The 20,897-nt window shown below is 42.7% G+C and overlaps 2 protein-coding genes and 1 non-coding gene across 3 annotated transcripts; all 3 read left to right on the top strand.

Moving 5' to 3' along the window:
* The first annotated feature begins 3,128 nt into the window (after positions 1-3,128).
* On the top strand, positions 3,129-9,465 carry cnn2 (calponin 2). The gene is given in 7 exon segments (NM_001140401.1): positions 3,129-3,256; positions 5,132-5,253; positions 5,584-5,650; positions 6,310-6,447; positions 6,791-6,907; positions 7,566-7,712; positions 7,900-9,465. Coding segments are annotated over 7 exon segments (948 nt in total). The 5' UTR covers positions 3,129-3,193; the 3' UTR covers positions 8,194-9,465.
* A 5,060-nt stretch (positions 9,466-14,525) lies between these two features.
* On the top strand, positions 14,526-16,489 carry rs15 (40S ribosomal protein S15). The gene is given in 4 exon segments (NM_001140743.1): positions 14,526-14,553; positions 14,939-15,024; positions 15,490-15,724; positions 16,335-16,489. Coding segments are annotated over 4 exon segments (438 nt in total). The 5' UTR covers positions 14,526-14,550; the 3' UTR covers positions 16,449-16,489.
* On the top strand, positions 15,076-15,213 carry LOC123726951 (small nucleolar RNA SNORA35). The gene has a single exon (XR_006759058.1). It is a non-coding gene; the product is annotated as a small nucleolar RNA SNORA35 (small nucleolar RNA).
* Positions 16,490-20,897: the final 4,408 nt, after the last annotated feature.

The following is a 20,897-nucleotide window of genomic DNA, read 5'->3' as shown; positions in this document are numbered from 1 at the left end:
AAGGTCTACGAGCACGAGGACAGATGCAGAGCCTTGATCTGACGCCATTAAAAAGTAATTTACCACCTTCACGATGGCAGTCTCAGTGCTATGATGGGGTCTAAAAGCAGACTGAAACATTTCGTATACAACAGCTTTTTACGTTTTTCTTTTTAAGGAATGGGAGATTCGATATAGACCGATTTTTTTTTTTTTTTAATTTTCCCGGGTGAAAGTTTGGCTTTTTCAAGAGAATCTTTATTACTGCCACTTTTAGTGAGTTTGGTACACATCCGGTGGATAGAGAGCCGTTTATTATGTTCAACATAGGAGGGCCAAGCACAGGAAGCAGCTCTTTCAGTAGTTTAGTTGGAATAGGGTCCAGTATGCAGCTTGAAGGTTTAGAGGCCATGATTATTTTCATCATTGTGTCAAGAGATATAGTACTAAAACACTTTAGTGTTTCCCTTGATCCTAGGTCCTGGCAGAGTTGTGCAGACTCAGGACAACAGAGCTTTGGAGGAATACGCAGATTTAAAGATGGGTCCGTAATTTGCTTTCTAATGATCATGATGAGTTTGTCTCTGTGAATGGTTTGTCCTCTGACAAATCAACTGTAAATTTCGGTGTTCCTCAAGGTTCCGTTTTAGGACCCCTATTGTTTTCACTATATATTTTACCTCTTGGGGATGTCATTCGATAACATAATGTTAAATTTCACTGCTATGCGGATGACACACAGCTGTACATTTCAATGAATCATGGTGAAGCCCCAAAATTGCCCTCGTTAGAAGCCTGTGTTTCAGACATAAGGAAGTGGATGGCTGCAAACGTTCTACTTTTAAACTCGGACAAAACAGAGATGCTTGTTCTAGGTCCCAAGAAACAAAGAGATCTTCTGTTGAATCTGACAATTAATCTTGATGGTTGTACAGTCGTCTCAAATAAAACTGTGAAGGACCTCGGCGTTACTCTGGACCCTGATCTCTCTTTTGAAGAACATATCAAGACTGTTTCAAGGACAGCTTTTTTCCATCTACGTAACATTGCAAAAATCTGAAACTTTCTGTCCAAAAAGGATGCAGAAAAATTCATCCATGCTTTTGTTACTTCTAGGTTGGACTACTGCAATGCTCTACTTTCCGGCAACCCGGATAAAGCACTAAATAAACTTCAGTTAGTGCTAAATACGGCTGCTAGAATCCTGACTAGAACCCAAAAAATTTATCATATTACTCCAGTGCTAGCCTCCCTACACTGGCTTCCTGTTAAGGCAAGGGCTTATTTCAAGGTTTTACTGCTAACCTACAAAGCACTACATGGGCTTGCTCCTACCTATCTTTCCGATTTGGTCCTGCCTTACATATCTACACGTACGCCATGGTCACAAGACGCAGGCCTCCTAATTGTCCCTAGAATTTCTAAGCAAACAGCTGGAGGCAGGGCTTTCTCCTATAGAGCTCCATTTTTATGGAATGGTCTGCCTACCCATGTGAGAGATGCAGACTCGGTCTCAACATTTAAGTCTTTACTGAAGACTCATCTCTGCCCTTGCTGTCTCTGCCTGGCCGGTTCCCCTCTCTCCACTGGGATTCTCAGCCTCTAACCCTATTTCAGGGGCTGAGTCACTGGCTTACTGGTGCTCTTCTATGCCGTCCCTAGGAGGGGTGTGTCACTTGAGTGGGTTGAGTCACTGACATGGTCTTCCTGTCTGGGTTGGCGCCCCCCCTTGGGTTGTGCCTTGGCGGAGATCTTTGTGGGCTATACTCGGCCTTGTCTCAGGATGGTAAGTTGGTGGTTGAAGATATCCCTCTAGTGGTGTGGGGGCTGTGCTTTGGCAAAGTGGGTGGGGTTATATCCTGTCTGTTTGGCCCTGTCTGGGGGTATCATCAGATGGGGCCACAGTGTCTCCTGACCCCCCCTGTCTCAGCCTCCAGTATTTATGCTGCAGTAGTTTATGTGTCAGGGGGCTAGGGTCAGTCTGTTATATCTGGAGTATTTCTCCTGTCTTATCCGGTGTCCTGTGTGAATTCAAGTATGCTCTCTATTTCTCTCTTTCTTTCTTTCTCTCTCTCGGAGGACCTGAGCCCTAGGACCATGCTTCAGGACTACCTGGCATGATGACTCCTTGCTGTCCCCAGTCCACCTGGCCATGCTGCTGCTCCAGTTTCAACTGTTCTGCCTGCGGCTATGGAACCCTGACCTGTTCACCGGACGTGCTATCTGTCCCAGACCTGCTGTTTTCAACTCTCTAGAGACAGCAGGAGCGGTAGAGATACTCTTAATGATCGTCTTTTCCTAGCCACCGTGCTTCTACACCTGCATTGCTTGCTGTTTGGGGTTTTAGTCTGGGTTTCTGTTCAGCACTTTGAGATATCAGCTGATGTAAGAAGGGCTATATAAATACATTTGATTTAATATGATATGTATGAAAAGGTTTTTGGTAAATTGCAAAATGTGTTCAGTATGCCATTTTCATTTGAGACTAAGTGTAATGTCATGGAACATCAAGACAATATTACAAAGACTATTGAACCTAATTGAATTGACAACCACACTAACAGTCACTGACGTGATACAAATGGACACTTGATAATGAATTGATGTTACTATTTTTTCATCTGTATTTGATGTTATTGTAGACTGTGGTTTATATCAAAGTATTAACTCGAGTCATGATTATTTGTCTTATGTAGGCCGAACTAAAATATTATGTTAATTGTTTGATGCTCGAGTGGATATTTTTAACCATGTTCTCATAGTGCTATTAACATTCTCAGTATTCCAAAAAGGGTAAAAACCCTTGAATGAGCAAAGGGGGTCCTTTGCACTCTGAAATTTGCCTCAAGAATAGTGGCATTACGTCATTCAGTAGCGCGTTGTACTTTGGTAGTTCCTCAAACTTTTCCCGACGGAGACTCAAAAGACGACTGCGCGTCTGGCATGCTGGGGCCATAGGATACTCCCACCATCTAGGAATTTGGGACTTTCCTTCCATATAAGGACATTTTGATGTCAATCACAATCCAGAGAAAGGAAAAGGTGGAGCCTAAAATCGATTATGGAAGGAAACAAATTCGTATAAACGTTTTTCATTGGTTGCAAAAAAAAAGGAAGTGTTTAGTTCACTCTGGAGTTAACTGGAAGAGAAACGAAAAGAAAGGAAACTGATACAAAAGGAGCCATACGAAAAACAAAGTACTCCTTTATAATCATGTCTGGCTCATCATTTAACAGAGGTCCTGCCTATGGGTTTTCTGCGGAAGTCAAAAGCAAGGTAAGTGTTCACGGAGTCGAGTTAAGTGCGAATGAATCACTTGCCTTGTGCTATTATACTGATACAGTGAAGTATATTATAGAATACTTGTTTTATTTATAGAAAAATGTGTATGCCTAGGTATTTTAGGCTACGATGTGAAACGGTATTGACATGGAACGGGCAATGACTTTTTGGAATTGCCTAAATAAAGCGCAGGTCTTTTATCAACAATTACAAAAGTTTTACCAGCTCCGCGCTATGAATATACTTCTGAAAATATTGTTCATTAATATGACAGAATGATAATACACCTTTTTTTTAAGTTGGTTTAGTTTTGGGAAGCGCTTAAAAAAGCATGGGCGTTGCCCATGATATTGGCAATGTGGCAAGTTGAAATATGCGTATCATTAGCTTACATAGTGAAACTGGTCAGTACTCTCTAGAGTTGTATGTCTTTCATTCATCAATGTCCCTGAGTTTGATATCACCCACCCAGAGGTCACACATGCTATCGTGATAGCAACTCCTGCATCCTGCGCTGCTGTAGGTTGGGGCCTTGGTGAACGTCATTTGCACTGCGCCGACGTGATGCGTGTTTAGACAATTGACTCCACAAAACAGTCCAAATAGAAATATGTTCTCATTCATAACATATGCATATTCAAAAGTTAACCTTAACAGGAGACCGTGCCTGTGTCCTCCATCCAGAACATCAATATCACAACCAGGAGTTAACCTACTCCCTCAAGCCAAATATAACTTCTATCCCACATGTACTGTTAAAAAGAACAATTGGAGCAACCTTTGTTCTTGTCCTTAATTTCTTTTATTGTGTAGGCCTAAACTTGTTACACTTTTTCAGTGTAATAGGATAAATGGAATCTAAACTCTCTGCAAAAGCCCCCAACCTGGCTCTTTACTTGTCAATAGAGAAGACTAATATAATGCCATTTTCTCCTTATCTTTCATAAACAACTAACTTAACCCATCATGTTCGAAGTTATGTTGTACAAAAGAATACTCAGGTCTCCACGCTGCTACCATAATCCACCTTGGACTCTACAAGGTATCGAAAGCGTTCCACAGGGATGCTGGCCCATGTTGACTCCAATGCTTCCCACATTTGTGTCAAGTTGTTTGCTGTGCTTTGGGTGGTGGACCATTCTTGATACACACAGGAGTCTGTTGAGTGTGAAAAACCCAGCAGTGTTGCAGTTCTTGAGACAATTTGTTGCACCTACTACCATACCCCGTTCAAAGGCACTTAAATCTTTTGTCTTGCCCAGTCACCGTCTAAATGGCACACATACACAATCCATGTCTCAATTGTCTCGAGGCTTAAAAATCCCTCTCTAACCTGTCTCCTCCCCTTCATCTACACTGATTTGAACTGAATTTAACAAGTGACATCAGTAAGAGATCATGGCTTTCACCTGGTCAATCTATGTCATGGAAAGAGCATTTCTTAATATTTGGAAACTGTACATGCATTATGGTCTCTGTCCTGGGTGAGGGGTCCCATTCCTCCAGTTTACCATTGGCCCTCAGAACACACCGTACTGGTAGCCAAGTGGATGTAAAGCTTTTGGTTTCTTCTCACACTAAAGAATGATGTCCATGAGCTCTGGTCTTTCCCGCCCTTGATTCAATGTGTTATTCAATTAGTTTTGGTTAACCCAGACCAAACAGGCACCGCTGGCCACCAATTGTGTATAATTATTTGAAGTACGCATTGCACGTAGTTCTCATAAATACCAGTGGAAACAGTCATGTAAAATAAAGTGGAACCAACATGTTACCTACATATGTTTTGGTTGTGTCAACCTTTTCCAAGACTTTAGGTGAAACTTAAAGGCTTCCTATAATGAACTTTTTACCCCCCCCCCCTTCCAGATTGCTGGAAAGTATGACCCTCAGAGAGAGGAGGAGCTAAGGGTCTGGATCGAGGATGTGACAGGATGTGTTATTGGGGAGGACTTCCAGAAAGGCCTGAAAAATGGTGTCATCCTGTGCGAGTAAGCTTATAAATGGGGCCAGCATCCATCATCCTATTTGTAGTGTCACCCTAATCATAATATGTAAGATGAGGCTTTATTGAGCCACATTGTATTGTTCAGCCAGTGCTTTTAACCAAAGACAACACAAATCATAAACATTCAGCCAGATACAGCATAATAAACCAAATGATACAATCCATGAATGTCCTGACTGTCCTCATAGTTGTCAGCTGTATTGTACTGTACACTGTAATGATTATGCTCTACAGACAATTTTCTCCTCTGATTCCTTCGGTTGCCTATGAGGTACTGAAGTCTAAGTCAGCAAATTCTCTCTTCCTCCTCTAGACTGATCAACAAACTTCAACCTGGCTCTGTGAAAAAGATCAACTCGTCCACCATGAATTGGCATCAGGTGAGCAGCTTGGATTGTTCTCGCTACATAAGACTTGCCAGTACATCAACAGACTTGTACTGTACTTTGCCAGGTGGTTTTACAGTTAGAGAATACATCTGAGCTGTTGTGCTGACCAAGCCTGTTTTTTTGTTTTTTTTTACTAACATAAAAGCAGAGGTAGATTATTATTAGAGATGCAACTTTCTCTGGACCAGAGACTGTACTGAAGTAGAACATGGGTTAGAATAAGGTTTGAGGGGGTGTGGTGTATATGGCCAATATACCACGGCTAAGGGCTGTTCTTATGCAGGAAGCAACGCAGAGTGCCTGGATACAGCCCTTAGCTGTGGTATATTGGCCATATACCACAAACCCCCGAGGTGCTTCATTGCTATTATAAACTGGTTACCAATGTAATTAGAGCAGTAAAAATAAACATGTTTTCATACCCGTGGAATACAGTCTGATATACCTCATCTGTCAGCCAACCAGCATTCAGTGTTCGAACCACCCAGTTTATAATGTGGAATATAGTGAGAACTCGGTGTGCAAGAGTTATCCGTTTAACTATATTTCTTAATTCTTTGCTATGATAGCCATAAAGTGGTTATGACACCCCAAAATGATTGAGAAGCTCTTTACTCATTTTGTCCTCAATGGCGCTTTTCTGTTTCTAGCTGGAGAACATCACCAACTTCATCAAATCCATCCAAACGTATGGCCTGAAGCCCCACGATATCTTTGAGGCCAATGACCTCTTTGAGAGTGGGAACATGACCCAGGTCCAGAGCACCCTGTTGTCTCTTGCTGGCACGGTAAGACTTTCAGTATTAAAACCTTAATTATTATTTTTTTTTTTGCTTGCACCCCTCATGAGAAGAGCATCTTCTGTATTTTATTTTAGCCGACGCTTCTGTAATTTCCACTTGCATGAATCGTTTATTGTACAGATTAAATGGCTGACCTTGCACTAATGCTCTGTACAACATGGTTTTTAGCTTCAGGAACATCTTTATGAAGATAACATAATGGTGTCCCGTCTTTATCAACATATGGTTTAGGAAGTGGGATCCGACTACAACAAGCCCCTAATATTGTGTCCAGTAGGATCTTGACGCATCCAACCGTGTTGTGATTTCTGTACACTTTCCCCTGCAGGCCAAGACCAAGGGCTGCCAGTCCCGAGTGGACATTGGGGTGAAGTATGCAGACAAACAGGAGAGGCTATTCGACGAGGAGAAGATGAAGGCCGGACATTGTGTCATCGGACTGCAGGTCTGAGGGCATGGTCGAGGGAAGATATTTAGGGCTGGGTGTACAGAACTTATTTTTTGGGTGCTGAGATTTATTTGAAATTTCTCCCCGCACTGGTGTTTTGGTCCACCCCTACAGGAGTAATAAAGGCCTGGTGGACTTCAACATTTTTCCAATTTTTATTTGTATTTATTCTGATTTATACATACATTCTCGCAGCTATGTATAAGGGAATGTGTTGACAGTGATGCCACTGAGGAGCATGTTGTTCTTTTTGCAGTTGCCAGCTCTGTTGCGATCTTGCCAAACAAGATGGCAGTAGTAAGATGTTGCCAGTCAGCAATATAACAGGCTAACCCAGAGACAGACTGGCCTCCATGTTATTGTTCTTATGAAACTCCTAATTTCATTGCATCTCGGCCTAACTTCTACTTAGTTTGGATATTTCCTATAGACGGGTTGCATGTCGGATTACATCAATGATTCCTAACATTTATAAGCCCTTTGGTATAACTTATATTTGAGCCAAGAATAATATTGTTGGTTTTAATGCCATCTACTCAAAAGGATTAGCTGTCTGTCTGAAAGTCTCTCCATCTGGGTGGGGGTGTGTGTGTTGTAGTTCTCTACTCATTCTTTGCCGTTTTCCCTTTAATAACCGATACGTCTCTTTCCGCAGATGGGGACGAATAAGTGTGCCAGCCAGGCGGGCATGAACGCATACGGCACCAGGAGGCACCTTTACGACCACAAGGCTCACATCCTGCCCCCCATGGACAACTCTACCATCAGTCTGCAAATGGGCACCAACAAGGGGGCCAGCCAGGTAAAAGGAAATACAAGTTCTCACTCAATCATCTCACCATGTCTTAAAACTGTATCAATATTGTCAATGGGGGAACTAACTGCTTCAGTAGACTTTGGCTGTTTCTAATGGATTCTTGTTTATTCAGATGAGTACAAATATTAATTCACTGCCAACTAATTCATCTTTCCCTTCCTCTACTCTTCAGGCTGGCATGACAGCTCCAGGAACCCGCCGTGCCATCTACGACCAGAAGCTGGGCACAGACAAGTGTGACAACAGCACCATGTCGCTGCAGATGGGCTCCAACGCAGGTGCCAACCAGAGCGGGCAGAACTTTGGCCTGGGTCGTCAGATCTACGACGCCAAGTACTGCCCCAAGAATGAGGAGGGGGTGAACGGGGCCGGGGCCGACTATGTTGCCGACTACCAAGACGAGGGTTACCAAGAATACAAAGATGACACGGTGCCGGTGTACCAAGAAGAGGGGACGGATTATTAAGTGGGTTGTGCTTGTTGAAGATGGTAGAAACCTCAATGAAGGTGTTATCAAAGTTATTAGTAACATATGATTTTCCACCTTTTGGGTGATCTCATTTTGGTGTTGGACAATAGTTCCCTCTTACCCTCATTAATTGCTGGTTAGGACAAATATACACATATCCCACATGTACTATATATTAGTAGGTTTTTATATACCTGTTGAAATGGCTATACGTATGTTTTTTTTTAAAGTGTAACTGCTAAAGCCAGTGCTGGTGTCTGAGCTGTGATTAGCTTTTTTCTCACAGGGAATTTTGTAAAGTGCCAAAGCCCCCTTGCCAGTTTCCCCCTATACTAATGTAAGTAGGTCGATTATTATTTTTTTAGTTCATTTTTTTCTTTTATTTATTTTTATAAAGGGGTGGTATTTATGCCAAGGATTTTCATATACAAATATTGCCTAGAATCCATCTAAGATGGGTTTCAAAGATTTAAAAATCATCTGTGTTGAGACGGGGAAAAAGAAAGCGTTTAAACTTTCATTGGAATGTAGATTTTAAAAAAGAATTCAGTTCAAAAAATGGATTGTTCCATATTTGGAATTTACCCATCCTTGTATTTATATGCCTAAAAGTCATATTGTTAATGTAAGCTATTTACATTTCCTTAACTGATGTGAATTTGTTAACTGTTTGTATCCATTCAGTACTTTTACTTGGTAATATAAAAGACAAGATGTTTTGTAGTATCTGTTGAGAACGAGAAAATAATGTGTTTTGTGAACATACCACCGTCTCATTAATCTCCCATTCTGTTCACTTTTTATGTATGCTGAGTACTGATCAAATCATTTAAAAAATATATATTTTAGGAAATATTTTGTTTGCAAAATCAGAACTGGAGCCAAGGTTTGTTTTCTTTGGGTTAGAGTATCTTGGAAAAAAAACACAGGCTTTCAACATTCCATGCTGGATACTGGATTCATTTTGTCAGGTCTCTTCATTGTTTAATGTTTTACTGGATTCACTGACTGAAAAGAGGACCAGACTTATTTTAGATTTTTATCTCTGCCATTCAAAGGGAACTTTTTTTTTTTTTTATATTTCTGATTTAAATATTTTTTTTTTTTTACCTAGACTGAAGGAATTTGCTTTTACTACCTTTGGTATTATATACATTCCTTGTGCTCTGCTACGGGTCCGTCTTTTTAATATGAATGGAAACATCTGTTAACGTTTGGAAGTGTACATGACTAAAGTGAAATAAAGATGGACATTGAATACCAACCAGACTGATGTTACAATTAAAGAGTGTCTCATTAGTTACATGTTTAGCAAAGCTTGTGCTAGGATCATTAATTCATGTGGCTTTAGTTCGTGGATTATCTAGCATAAGCAATATTGTCTAAACAATGTCTGCATACCATAGCCGGACATACTAATTTCATGGTATGTGAAAAATGCAGTGCTGTAGGCGTGGGGATTTGGGTCTCCTAAGGGAATAGAGAAGTGTGTGTGTGTGTGTGTGTGTGAGCTAAAACGTAGCGCCCTTGAACAAGCCCAGTGCTGCTAGATATCTGATTTACAAAGGAGCTGCACTGGTAGCCCTTGCTCTGCTTGACTAGCAGTTGGTGCAGATGATTTACAAATCAGTTGAAGCTGCACATGCGTTGACACCGCAGCAACTGGGAGCACTATCAAAATATCTAAGCCAACTCTTATGTAACTTGGGTAAGTAGGCAGAAAACAAAGGGCTGTTGAAATATTATTTAGAATACTTTCCAGGTGGTGGGCCAATGAAAATATCAAGATGTATGACTGAAGTTATTCTCAACTTTAAAGGACATTGGCTTGTTCAATGCATGTGACCTTGTTGCCAGCTGTACAGTCCTTTTGGACTGACGCATGGCTTGTCTATTTGCTCAGACGCAGCTCATCATGCGGTGGTCACCTGTAGGTTTAACAACAAAGCAGGTAGGATTAACTAAACCGGTTTCAAGTGCAGTACGTTTTCGGTAACACACTCACTGCCTATTGTGCCTAGAGCTGTAATCCCCTTCCGTCAGGCCCCTTGGTTCTGGTCAGGGAGAAGAGCACTGCTTTGGCACCCAAAGCCTTGGTGTCAGCAGTGCCAAGCAGCAGGGTAAGGACTCCTCTACTGAAACTTACCCCACAAGAGTAGCCGTTGTGTCACTGTGGTAGTGTTTTAACTGTGTAATATAGTACAATATTGAGAGAGGGACCCCTTGTGGATGTTTAATTTTCTAAAATAGCTGATCAGCTTTTTAAACGTTTGACTTGAATGGCACCTGAGCACATCTTGTCACTTCCCTCTCTCTTCAACATCTCGTTATGACATGGACAGGTTCAGGGTGTTGTTCAGAGCCAGGCCAAGACAAGCAGACGTCATTATAGTAGCTTGGACCCTCACTAACAAAATGGCACCTGTGCTCCGGAAGGTATCATCCTGATCATTCTATGTAACAAAATATTTCTTCCTCCAAAGGGTTGAATGGAAACTGTGAGCATATTTGGATTCATGCCTTGTGAATGTCTTGACTACAATATCAGTTCCTTGTGATGTCCTTGTTCTGAGTGGCCAGTATTCTCTCTCTTTCCTTTTCGAACAGGTTTATGACTAAATGCTGGAACCCAGATATGTGATTTCAATGTTTGATTAAACCCATCTTCATATGTGTTTTTTCCTTCTCACATGCATCATGTCTGACGGTCACACTTCCGTGTTAAACATTCCGTTTAGTATCTCACAGAAGCTTGTGGTTTGTTAGCACTAACCTTGTCCTTGCATTCCACTAAATATAACCTATACTTCAGTATGTTCTGACCACATAGAGCTACAGTGAGGGAAAAAAGTATTTGATCCCCTGCTGATTTTGTACGTTTGCCCACTGACAAAGAAATTATCAGTCTATAATTTTAATGGTAGGTTTATTTGAACAGTGAGAGACAGAATAACAACAACAAAAAATCCAGAAAAACATGTCAAAAATATTATAAAATGATTTGCATTTTAATAAGGGAAATAAGTATTTGACCCCTCTGCAAAACATGACTTAGTACTTGGTGGCAAAACCCTTGTTGGCAATCACAGAGGTCAGACGTTTCTTGTAGTTGGCCACCAGGTTTGCACACATCTCAGGAGGGATTAAGGTTTCGAGGCTGACGTTTGGCAAGTCGAACCTTCAGCTCCCTCCACATATTTTCTATGGGATTAAGGTCTGGAGACTGGCTAGGCCACTCCAGGACCTTAATGTGCTTCTTCTTGAGCCACTCCTTTGTTGCCTTGGCCGTGTGTTTTGGGTCATTGTCATGCTGGAATACCTATCCATGACCCATTTTCAATGCCCTGGCTGAGGGAAGGAGGTTCTCACCCAAGATTTGACGGTACATGGTCCCGTCCATCGTCCCTTTGATGCGGTGAAGTTGTCCTGTCCCCTTAGCAGAAAAACACCCCCAAAGCATAATGTTTCCACCTCCATGTTTGACGGTGGAGATGGTGTTCTTGGGGTCATAGGCAGCATTCCTCCTCCTCCAAACACGGCGAGTTGAGTTGATGCCAAAGAGCTCCATTTTGGTCTCATCTGACCACAACACTTTCACCCAGTTGTCCTCTGAATCCTTCAGATGTTCATTGGCAAACTTCAGACAGGCATGTATATGTGCTTTCTTGAGCAGGTGGACCTTGCGGGCGCTGCAAGATTTCAGTCCTTCACGGAGTAGTGTGTTACCAATTGTTTTCTTGGTGACTATGGTCCCAGCTGCCTTGAGATCATTGACAAGATCCTCCCGTGTAGTTCTGGGCTGATTCCTCACCGTTCTCATGATCATTGCAACTCCACGAGGTGAGATCTTGCATGGAGCCCCAGGCTGAGGGAGATTGAGAGTTCTTTTGTGTTTCTTCCATTTGCGAATAATCACACCAACTGTTGTCACCTTCTCACCAAGCTGCTTGGCGATGGTTTTGTAGCCCATTCCAGCCTTGTGTAGGTCTACAATCTTGTCCCTGACATCCTTGGGGAGCTCTTTGTTCTTGGCCATGGTGGAGAGTTTGGAATCTGATTGATTGATTGCTTCTGTGAACATTTGTCTTTTATACAGGTAACAAACTGAGATTAGGAGCACTCCCTTTAATGCTCCTAATCTCAGCTCGTTACCTGTATAAAAGACACCTGGGAGCCAGAAATCTTTCTGATTGAGAGGGGGTTAAATACTTATTTCCCTCATTAAAATGCAAATCAATTTATAACATTTTTGACATGCGTTTTTCTGGATTTTTTGGTTGTTATTCTGTCTCTCACTGTTCAAATAAACCTACCATTAAAATTATAGACTGATCATTTCTTTGTCAGTGGGCAAACATACAAAATCAGCAGGGGATCAAATACTTTTTTCCCTCACTGCCTCTCTTGGTTTGAGTTGTGACGTTCTCTTTAAACATGATGCTGCACCACTGCAGAAGGTCAAGTGTCGCTCCATTGTCATGGTTGAGATTTTCTGTAACATTCGATCCTGCAAAAGTTACAACAGCAGTGCTGACCCAGTACAAAACCAAGAAAGGGGAAAGCTACTGTTGTTCAAATCAGCACTTTGATTGATGATGAGTTGTGTATTTGTACATGAGGCATCATGAAAGAAAGTTGGCGATTGACGAGTTGGGTATGTAAAGTAATTTAATGTGAATATGTCATCATTTTTCTCACCGTCAGCTGTGCTAATGGAGGTGGCTACTACCATTAGTCTAATGCAGGATATGACCGCATTGTTCCAGTAGACATATACACTATATATACAAAAGTATGTGGACACTCCTTCAAATTAGTGGATTTGGCTATTTCAGCCACACCCGTTAATGACAGGTGTATAATATCGAGCACACCGCCATGCGATCTCCATAGACAAACACCGGTAGTAGAATGGCCTTACTGAAGAGCTCTGTGACTTTCAACGTGGCACGTCTAACGAGTCGGTTCGAAACATTTCTGCCCTGCTAGAGCTGCCCCGGTCAACTATAAGTGCTGTTATAGTGAAGTGGAAATGTCTCGGAGCAACAACGACTCAACCTCAAAGTGGTAGGCCACACAAGCTCACAGAACGAGACCGCCAAATGGAAAATCGTCTGTCCTCGGTTGCAACACTAACTACCGAGTTCCACATTTCCTCTGGAAGCAACATCTGCACAATAACTGTTCGCCGGGAGCTTCATGAAATGGGTTTTCATGGCCGAGCAGCCACACACAAGCCTAAAATCACCATGCGCAATTCCAAGTGTCGGCTGGAGTGGTGTAAAGCTCTCCGCCATTGGACTCTGGAGCAGTGGAAACACATTCTCTGGAGTGATTAATAACGATTCACCATCTGGCAGTCTGACGGACAAATCTGGGTAGAAAGCGAGGTCCATACAGAAATGGTTTGTCGAGATCGGTGTGGAAGAACTTGACTGGCCTGCACAGAGCCCTGACCTCAACACCATCGAACACCTTTGGGATGAACTGGAACGCCGACTGTGAGTCAGGCCTAATCGCCAAACATCAGTGCCCAACCTCACTAATGCTCTTGTGGCTGAATGGAAGCAAGTCCCCACAGCAATGTTTGAAGATCTAGCCTTCCCAGAAAAGTGGAGGCTGTTATATCAGCAAAGGGGGACCAACTCCATATTGATGCCCATGATTTGGAATGAGAAGAACGACGAGCAGGTGTCCACATACTTTTGCTCATGTTTTGTATGTATCAGGTAAGGAGAGTTGATACAGGCATTTACTGTCTTGTTCTTGTTTCTAGGCTGTCCTGCCACATCAGAAGCTCTGTTGTAAGGCACATTGCAGTAACAGAAGAAGATCAAGCAGACCTTGTACCGCAAACGAGGACCTGTTTCTACATGGTGTATTTACAGCTGGTGATTGACATTATACGGTGCAGTGAAATATGCTGGAGCAAATTAGGGTTAAATGCCTTGCTCAAGGGCACGTCAACAGATGTTTCACCTTGTCGACTCGGGTATTTGAACCAGTGACCTTTCAGATACCATCCCAACGCTCTAACCGCTAGGCTACCTGCCTTTGTTGGTAAATAATAAAATGCTAATTTATTTTATCTCCTGCATATGTGCTATTGCATGTCAATGTATTTTTCTGTGAGGACTTTCATGAAAATGGATGACATTTTACATTTGTCATTTAGCAGACGCTCTACTCCAGAGCGAGTTACAGTATTGAGTGCAGTACCACCACCTACCGGTCCAGTGAAAAATACAACTATTTTGTATGGCCGGAAATGGATAACCGGATGTCTCTGTGAGTCGCGCGATATTGGGACCAACGAGAATTCGGAATGTTCTTTTCCCCGGAACATCAGGCAAGATGGTAGGTGACCAAATTTACAAGTACCCGAGTATGACAATCTATGTCCATCTCAGCAAAATTATAAAACCTCCTATTTAATAAGTCATATATTTTGGTTCATCACCATTTGTCAATCCGTACATTGCTAAATTTTAGGATGGAACAAGATTGGCGCACCATGAAGCTTGGGATGTATGCTATTGACACAGGGTAGCCTGAAGTGCCAATGCTTTTCACCGAGTCACGTTATCTCTTTTAGAGACATGAGTTCGGCACGAAATCCCGACTAACACAGTCGCTAGGAATGTTCGATAGTATTTCACAGCAAATGCCTTGTTCAACATATAGCTGTTGTCGTTGGCTCACGATATCTACTGCGTTGAAGTAATGTACGTTGCTTCCTTAGGCGGAAGTTGAGATCAAGAAGAAGCGTACCTTCAGGAAGTTCACCTACAGGGGTGTTGACCTGGACCAGCTTCTGGACATGTCCTAGTGAGTAAACCAATTATTTCACTACTCCACCACTGTATTTGTCCATATTGGTTGCATTGTGGTATGTCGGTGAAAGCTCAGCTTTTACTGTGAGTGTATCCATCATACCAATGCTAAATGAACCCCATCTTGCAGAAGGGTGAAAGTCTGTGGCAGTGGCACTCGCTCTTTCGAAAGTTGGGTACATTTATGAATGGGCTGTGTTCCATTTGTTTTCTACATTTTGCATTTCATACAAATCATTATATAATGAATTGGGCTTTGACTAAATATGTTCACTTAAGGCCAACCAGTTTGGGGTTAAAAAGTAGTACAATTAGTGAAGGAACACTGACTGGCAGTCCGGATTCATTGTAATTTTTCATTCAACTCCCCTGTAAGTCTTCAGTCTGCTATTTGGAGCTGATGTTTAATGTACATCTGAAAATGTCCCTGGTGGAATTATGACCATACCCCCCTCTCCAGTGAGCAGCTAATGCAGTTGTACTGCGCCCGCCAGAGGAGGAGGCTAAACCGTGGCCTTCGCCGCAAGCAGCAATCCCTCCTGAAGCGCCTGCGTAAGGCCAAGAAGGAGGCTCCCCCCATGGAGAAGCCTGAGGTGGTGAAGACTCACCTCAGGGACATGGTCATCCTGCCTGAGATGGTCGGCTCCATGGTCGGAGTGTACAACGGCAAGACCTTCAACCAGGTTGAAATCAAGGTGAGGTTTGGGGGAGATCACTGGACTCACACACTCAATCATGGACACTCTTACTGACAGTTGTGGCTGCGTTAGGCAATGTATTGTTGTCTCTACCTTCTTGCCCTTTGTGCTGTTGTCTGTGCCCAATGTTTTTGTCATGATTTGTGCTGCTACCATGTTGTCTTAGGTCTCTCTTTATGTTGTGTTGTTTCTTTACGTGATGTGTGTTGTCCTATATTTTTAATCCCATCCCCGCAGGAGGCCTTTTGGTAGGCCGACATTGTAAATAAGAATTTGTTCTTAACTGACTTACCTAGTTTAATTAAAGGTTTCAATTTGTATTTATTTAAATGCAGCTAGCATGGCCGGCATCCCTTGAGATTGTAATTGTAAAAAATGGTTTGCTTTTCGCTGGTTTCCTCAAACTCTTGCCCCTCAAGTGCACGATATTAATCTAAATTAGTCTCACCTTTTGCAACAACCCCTGATTTGTCCTGTAACACTTATTCTTCAAGTGTTATATAGTTAGAGAATGTAGTTACTATTTAGTCAAGGTTGTATTCTAGCTGAAATGTCAAGTAAAAGGATTGTCCTACTCAACACTAACGTTGTACATTTCTCTCTCCAGCCTGAGATGTGTGGCCACTACCTGGGGGAGTTCTCCATCACCTACAAGCCAGTCAAGCACGGTCGTCCCGGTATCGGAGCGACACATTCTTCCCGTTTCATCCCACTGAAGTAGAATGGCTGTGGTCTTTGTATAAATAAAATTTGAGTCCCCACACACTTGTCTGTTGGCTTTCAATTAAAAAATGTTTGCTTGAATTGTGACATGATAAAAAAATGTCTCCGTTGGACATGGTTTGAATTACCCTAAAGGAATTTGGTTGTAAATTGCCTTATGAGTTAAGCAAATGCATGAAATATGTGGACTTAACTGCCCAAAGATTTTTAAAAATTACTCTTGGTGCTTGTGCCAATGTGTCAAATTAATTGGGTCTGGTTTTTGTTTAATGGGCAGAGCTGAACTGTTGAGGCACAGGCACCAACACCTGTTTGCTAAATTTGCATAAAAATGACTACCACTGTAAAAGGGTAAAATGAGGTGGTCTGTGAGGTTGTCTATTGTTGGTTGTATTCGGTTCAAAGAACATGACTGCCAAACATTCACATGCATAATCAACAAAACCCTAGCTTGCACTGGCTGGTGCATGTCTAGTAAACTGAATTGTATAAAGGCAATATGGGCCTTCGCACAGTTTATTTTTTTAAAATATCTGCAATAATCGAGTAATTTACTGCTTGGGGAAACTCAATTCAATACCTACTGGTTGCATTGGAGTGCATACAATTTGTTATTTATAACAAGGAATAATTCTTGTCTCATGTCCAACCAGATAAAGACTTCTGGTCAGGCTTCGCTCGCGAAGAGGAGCCCAGGTTAAAGGTTGCTGGGTGTTCTTCGTGATCTACGTTTACGTCTAGCCGCATTGTGATTAGCGCCATGGCAGCAACTTTAAGACTTCCGTTTTGCCTTCAAAATAAAAGTCCGCGTTTTAACGCAATGTGTATGATACGAAATAATTTTTGCAGCTTTTCATAGTGTACAATAGGGGCGGATTGGCCATCTGGCAACGACAGATGGGCTGGACCATGTTTTAGGTGGGTGGGCTGGTCGAAATTTAAACAAATATTTAAGAAAAAACAAAGGTGCTGGCATTCCATGGAACTGTTAAGATTTTTTTGTAAAGATTGTTGTGCAATTTTTCTGTTAGAAACTCAGCAAAAAAAGAAACGTCCTCACTGTCAACTGCGTTTATTTTCAGCAAACTTAACATATGTAAATATTTGTATGAACATAAGATTCAACAACTGAGACATAAACTGAATAAGTTCCACAGACATGTGACTAACAGAAATGGAATAATGTGTCCCTAAACAAAGGGGGGGACAAAATCAAAAATAACAGTATCTGGTGTGGCCACAAGCTGCATTTAGTACTACAGTGCATCTCCTCCTCATGGACTGCACCAGATTTGCCAGTTCTTGCTGTGAGATGTTACCCCACTCTTCCACCAAGGCACCTGCAAGTTCCCGGACATTTCTGGGGGGAATGGCCCTTGCCCTCACCCTCCGATCCAACAGGTCCCAGACACGCTCAATGGGATTGAGATCTGGGCTCTTTACTGGCCATGGCAGAACACTGACATGCAGGAAATCACGCACAGAACGAGCAGTATGGATGGTAGCATTGTCAAGCTGGAGGGTCATGTCAGGAGGAGCCTGCAGGAAGGGTACCACATGAGGGAGGAGGATGTCATCCCTGTAACGCACAGCGTTGAGATTGCCTGCAATGACAACAAGCTCAGTCCGATGATGCTGTGACACACCGGCCCAGACCATGACGGACCCTCCACCTCCAAATTGATCCAGCTCCAGAGTACAGGCCTCAGTGTAACGCTCATTCCTTCGATGATAAACGCAAATCCGACCATCACCCCTGGTGAGGCAAAACCGCGACTGGATTTTTATGAATTATCTTTGAAAAACAAGGTACTGAAAAAGTGATGTTTTTTTTTTGTTGCTCAGTTTACTCATCTATAATGAGACTTTGGCTGATCAGTGGACAATGGCTGGTCACCCTAACAAGATGGGCTCAGGAATTCTGATAGGCTCAGCTTAGGTCACGCAAACTCACATTCAAAGTCATACGCGGCATCAGCAACAAGACCTGCTCTGACTGTCATTAGACAGCCAAGATCATGGATTGTAAAAAAACAGAAAGGGTGCCTAAAAATGTAGAAAGAGCACATTCTAAATTGTCACCTCACTCAAAACTTCATATTTTTTGGGCTGTTAAAATCATGATTTGGTCAAACAGTAAAGTGCATTATTATCCTCATGATCCCCCCCCCCCCCTTTTTATCCCCAATTGTGATCTTGTCTCATCTCTGCAACTCCCCAACACGCTCGGGAGAAGGTCAAGTCATGCGTCCTCCGAAACATGACTCGCCAAACAGCGCTTCTTAACACCCGCCCACTTAACCCGGAAGCCAGCTGCACCAATGTGTCGTGTCAGAGGAAACACCGTTCAACTGACGACCGAAGTCTGCCTGCAGGCGCCCGGCACTCCACAAGGAGTCACTAGAGCGCAATGAGCCAAGTAAAGCCCTCCTGGCCAAACCCTCCCCTATCCCGGACGACGCTGTGCCAATAGTGCGCTGCCCTATGGGACTCCCGGTCACGGCCAGTTGTGACACAGCCTGTGATCGAACCCGGTTCTATAGTGACACCTCAAGCACTGCGATGCAGTGCCACTCAGAAGGCCTATCCTCATGATTTGTGTAATGAAAGTTTCTGCCCAGCCCCTGTGGCATCGCTGGGGCTTTCTGCTGTGATGAGCGAGCCACTCTCCTCTCTCCCCCAAAGAGAGAAAAAGGTGTTCTGATCGTATAACATTCCAAAATGCAATTGCAGGAGAAACACAGCTTTGGAAGCTTCATCCACTCGTCCTTGTCGAAGAAAGGAGGGTCTCAGCTTTCTGTAGGTATAATTTATATTTCTTAACTCTCAATATTCAGTTCAATTGCAACTATTTTACCAACAAGATATTTGATAGGGCTTTGAGATATGGAGCAGCGCGTCGCGAAATGCGCACCGCCATTTCGAGGGCATAGGCCTATAGGTCTCATGGGTAGTACCCTACAACTGCAAAGTTTTTTTAGTACATAAAATGTACTGTTGCATGAATACATATAGTACTAGCATTGGGTATTATATTTAGAGTTAGCGATCTACACTGAACACAAATATAAACGCAACATGCAACAATTTGAAAGATTTTGCTGAGTTACAGTTCATATAAGGAAATCAATCAATTGAAATAAATTCATTAGGCCCTAATCTATGGATTTCACATGACTGGGAGTCACAGATACCTTAAAAAAAGGTAGGGGCGTGGATCAGAAAACTAGTCAGTATCTGGTGTGAACACCACTTACCTAATGCTGCACGACACATCTCCTTCACGTAGAGTTGATCAGGTTGTTGATTGTGGCCTGTGGAATGTTGTCCCACTCGTATTCAATGGCTGTGCGAAGTTTCTGGATATTGGCAGGAACTGGAACATGCTGTCGTACACGTCAATCCAGAGCATCCCAAACATGCTCAATGGGTGACATGTCTGCTAAGTATGTAGGCCATGGAAGAACTGGGACATTTTCAGCTTCCAGATCTGTGTACAGATCGTTGCAACATGACGCTGTGCATCATCATGCTGAAACATGAGGTGATGGCGGCAAATGAAAAGCAAGACAATGGGCCTCAGAATCTTCTCACTGGGCATTCAAATTGCCATAGATAAAATGTAATTGTGTTTGTTGTCTGTAGCTTATGCCTGCCCATACCATAACCCTACCACCACCACCATGAGGCACTCTGTTCACAACGTTGACATCAGCAAACCGCTCGCCCACATATCTGCCATCTGCCCAGTACAGTGAGAAACTGGGATTCATCCATGAAGAGCACTCTTCTCTAGCGTGCCAGTGGCCATTGAAAGTGAGCATTTGCCCATTGAGGTCGGTAACAATACCGAACTGCAGTCAAGTCAAGACCCTGGTGAGGATGATGAGCATGCAGATGAGCTTCCCTGAGAAGACTTCGGACAGTTTGTGCAGAAATTCTTCAGTTGTGCAAACCCAAAGTTTCATCAGCTGTCTGGGTTGCTAGTCTCAGACGATCCTGCAAGTGAAGAAGCTTATGTCAGAGAAATTATCGTTCAATTTTGTGGCAACAGCTCTGGTGGACATTCCTGCAGTCAGCATGCCAATTGCACGCTCCCTCAAAACTTGAGATATCTGTGACAAAACTGCACATTTTAGAGTGTGCATGGATCCCATTCCATTATGAGCCGTTCTACCCTCAGCAGCCCCCACTGCTGTAGAATCTATATACGGTACAAATATAGCACTGTACAGGAAAAACTATTATTTGTGCAGATGTAAAAGTGGGGTGGGGAGTACTTAGTAGGGTCTGTAGAATCTGTATATGGTGTCATTTCATGGGGGACTGAGGTCTTTATGCCCTGCAACACTTTCTACTCTACCGATTCTGTTGGTCCCAATGCAATGCACTATAAGCCTATAAATTACATATCGGCTTATAGAGAGAAAACTATTCTAGATGCCGA

The sequence above is a fragment of the Salmo salar genome, chromosome 14 (assembly GCF_965601325.2).
Source record: "Salmo salar chromosome 14, fSalSal1, whole genome shotgun sequence".
NCBI classification, from domain to species: domain Eukaryota; kingdom Metazoa; phylum Chordata; class Actinopteri; order Salmoniformes; family Salmonidae; genus Salmo; species Salmo salar.
The sequence above is the reverse complement of the archived record's forward strand: the minus strand, read 5'-3'. Positions and strand labels throughout refer to the sequence as shown.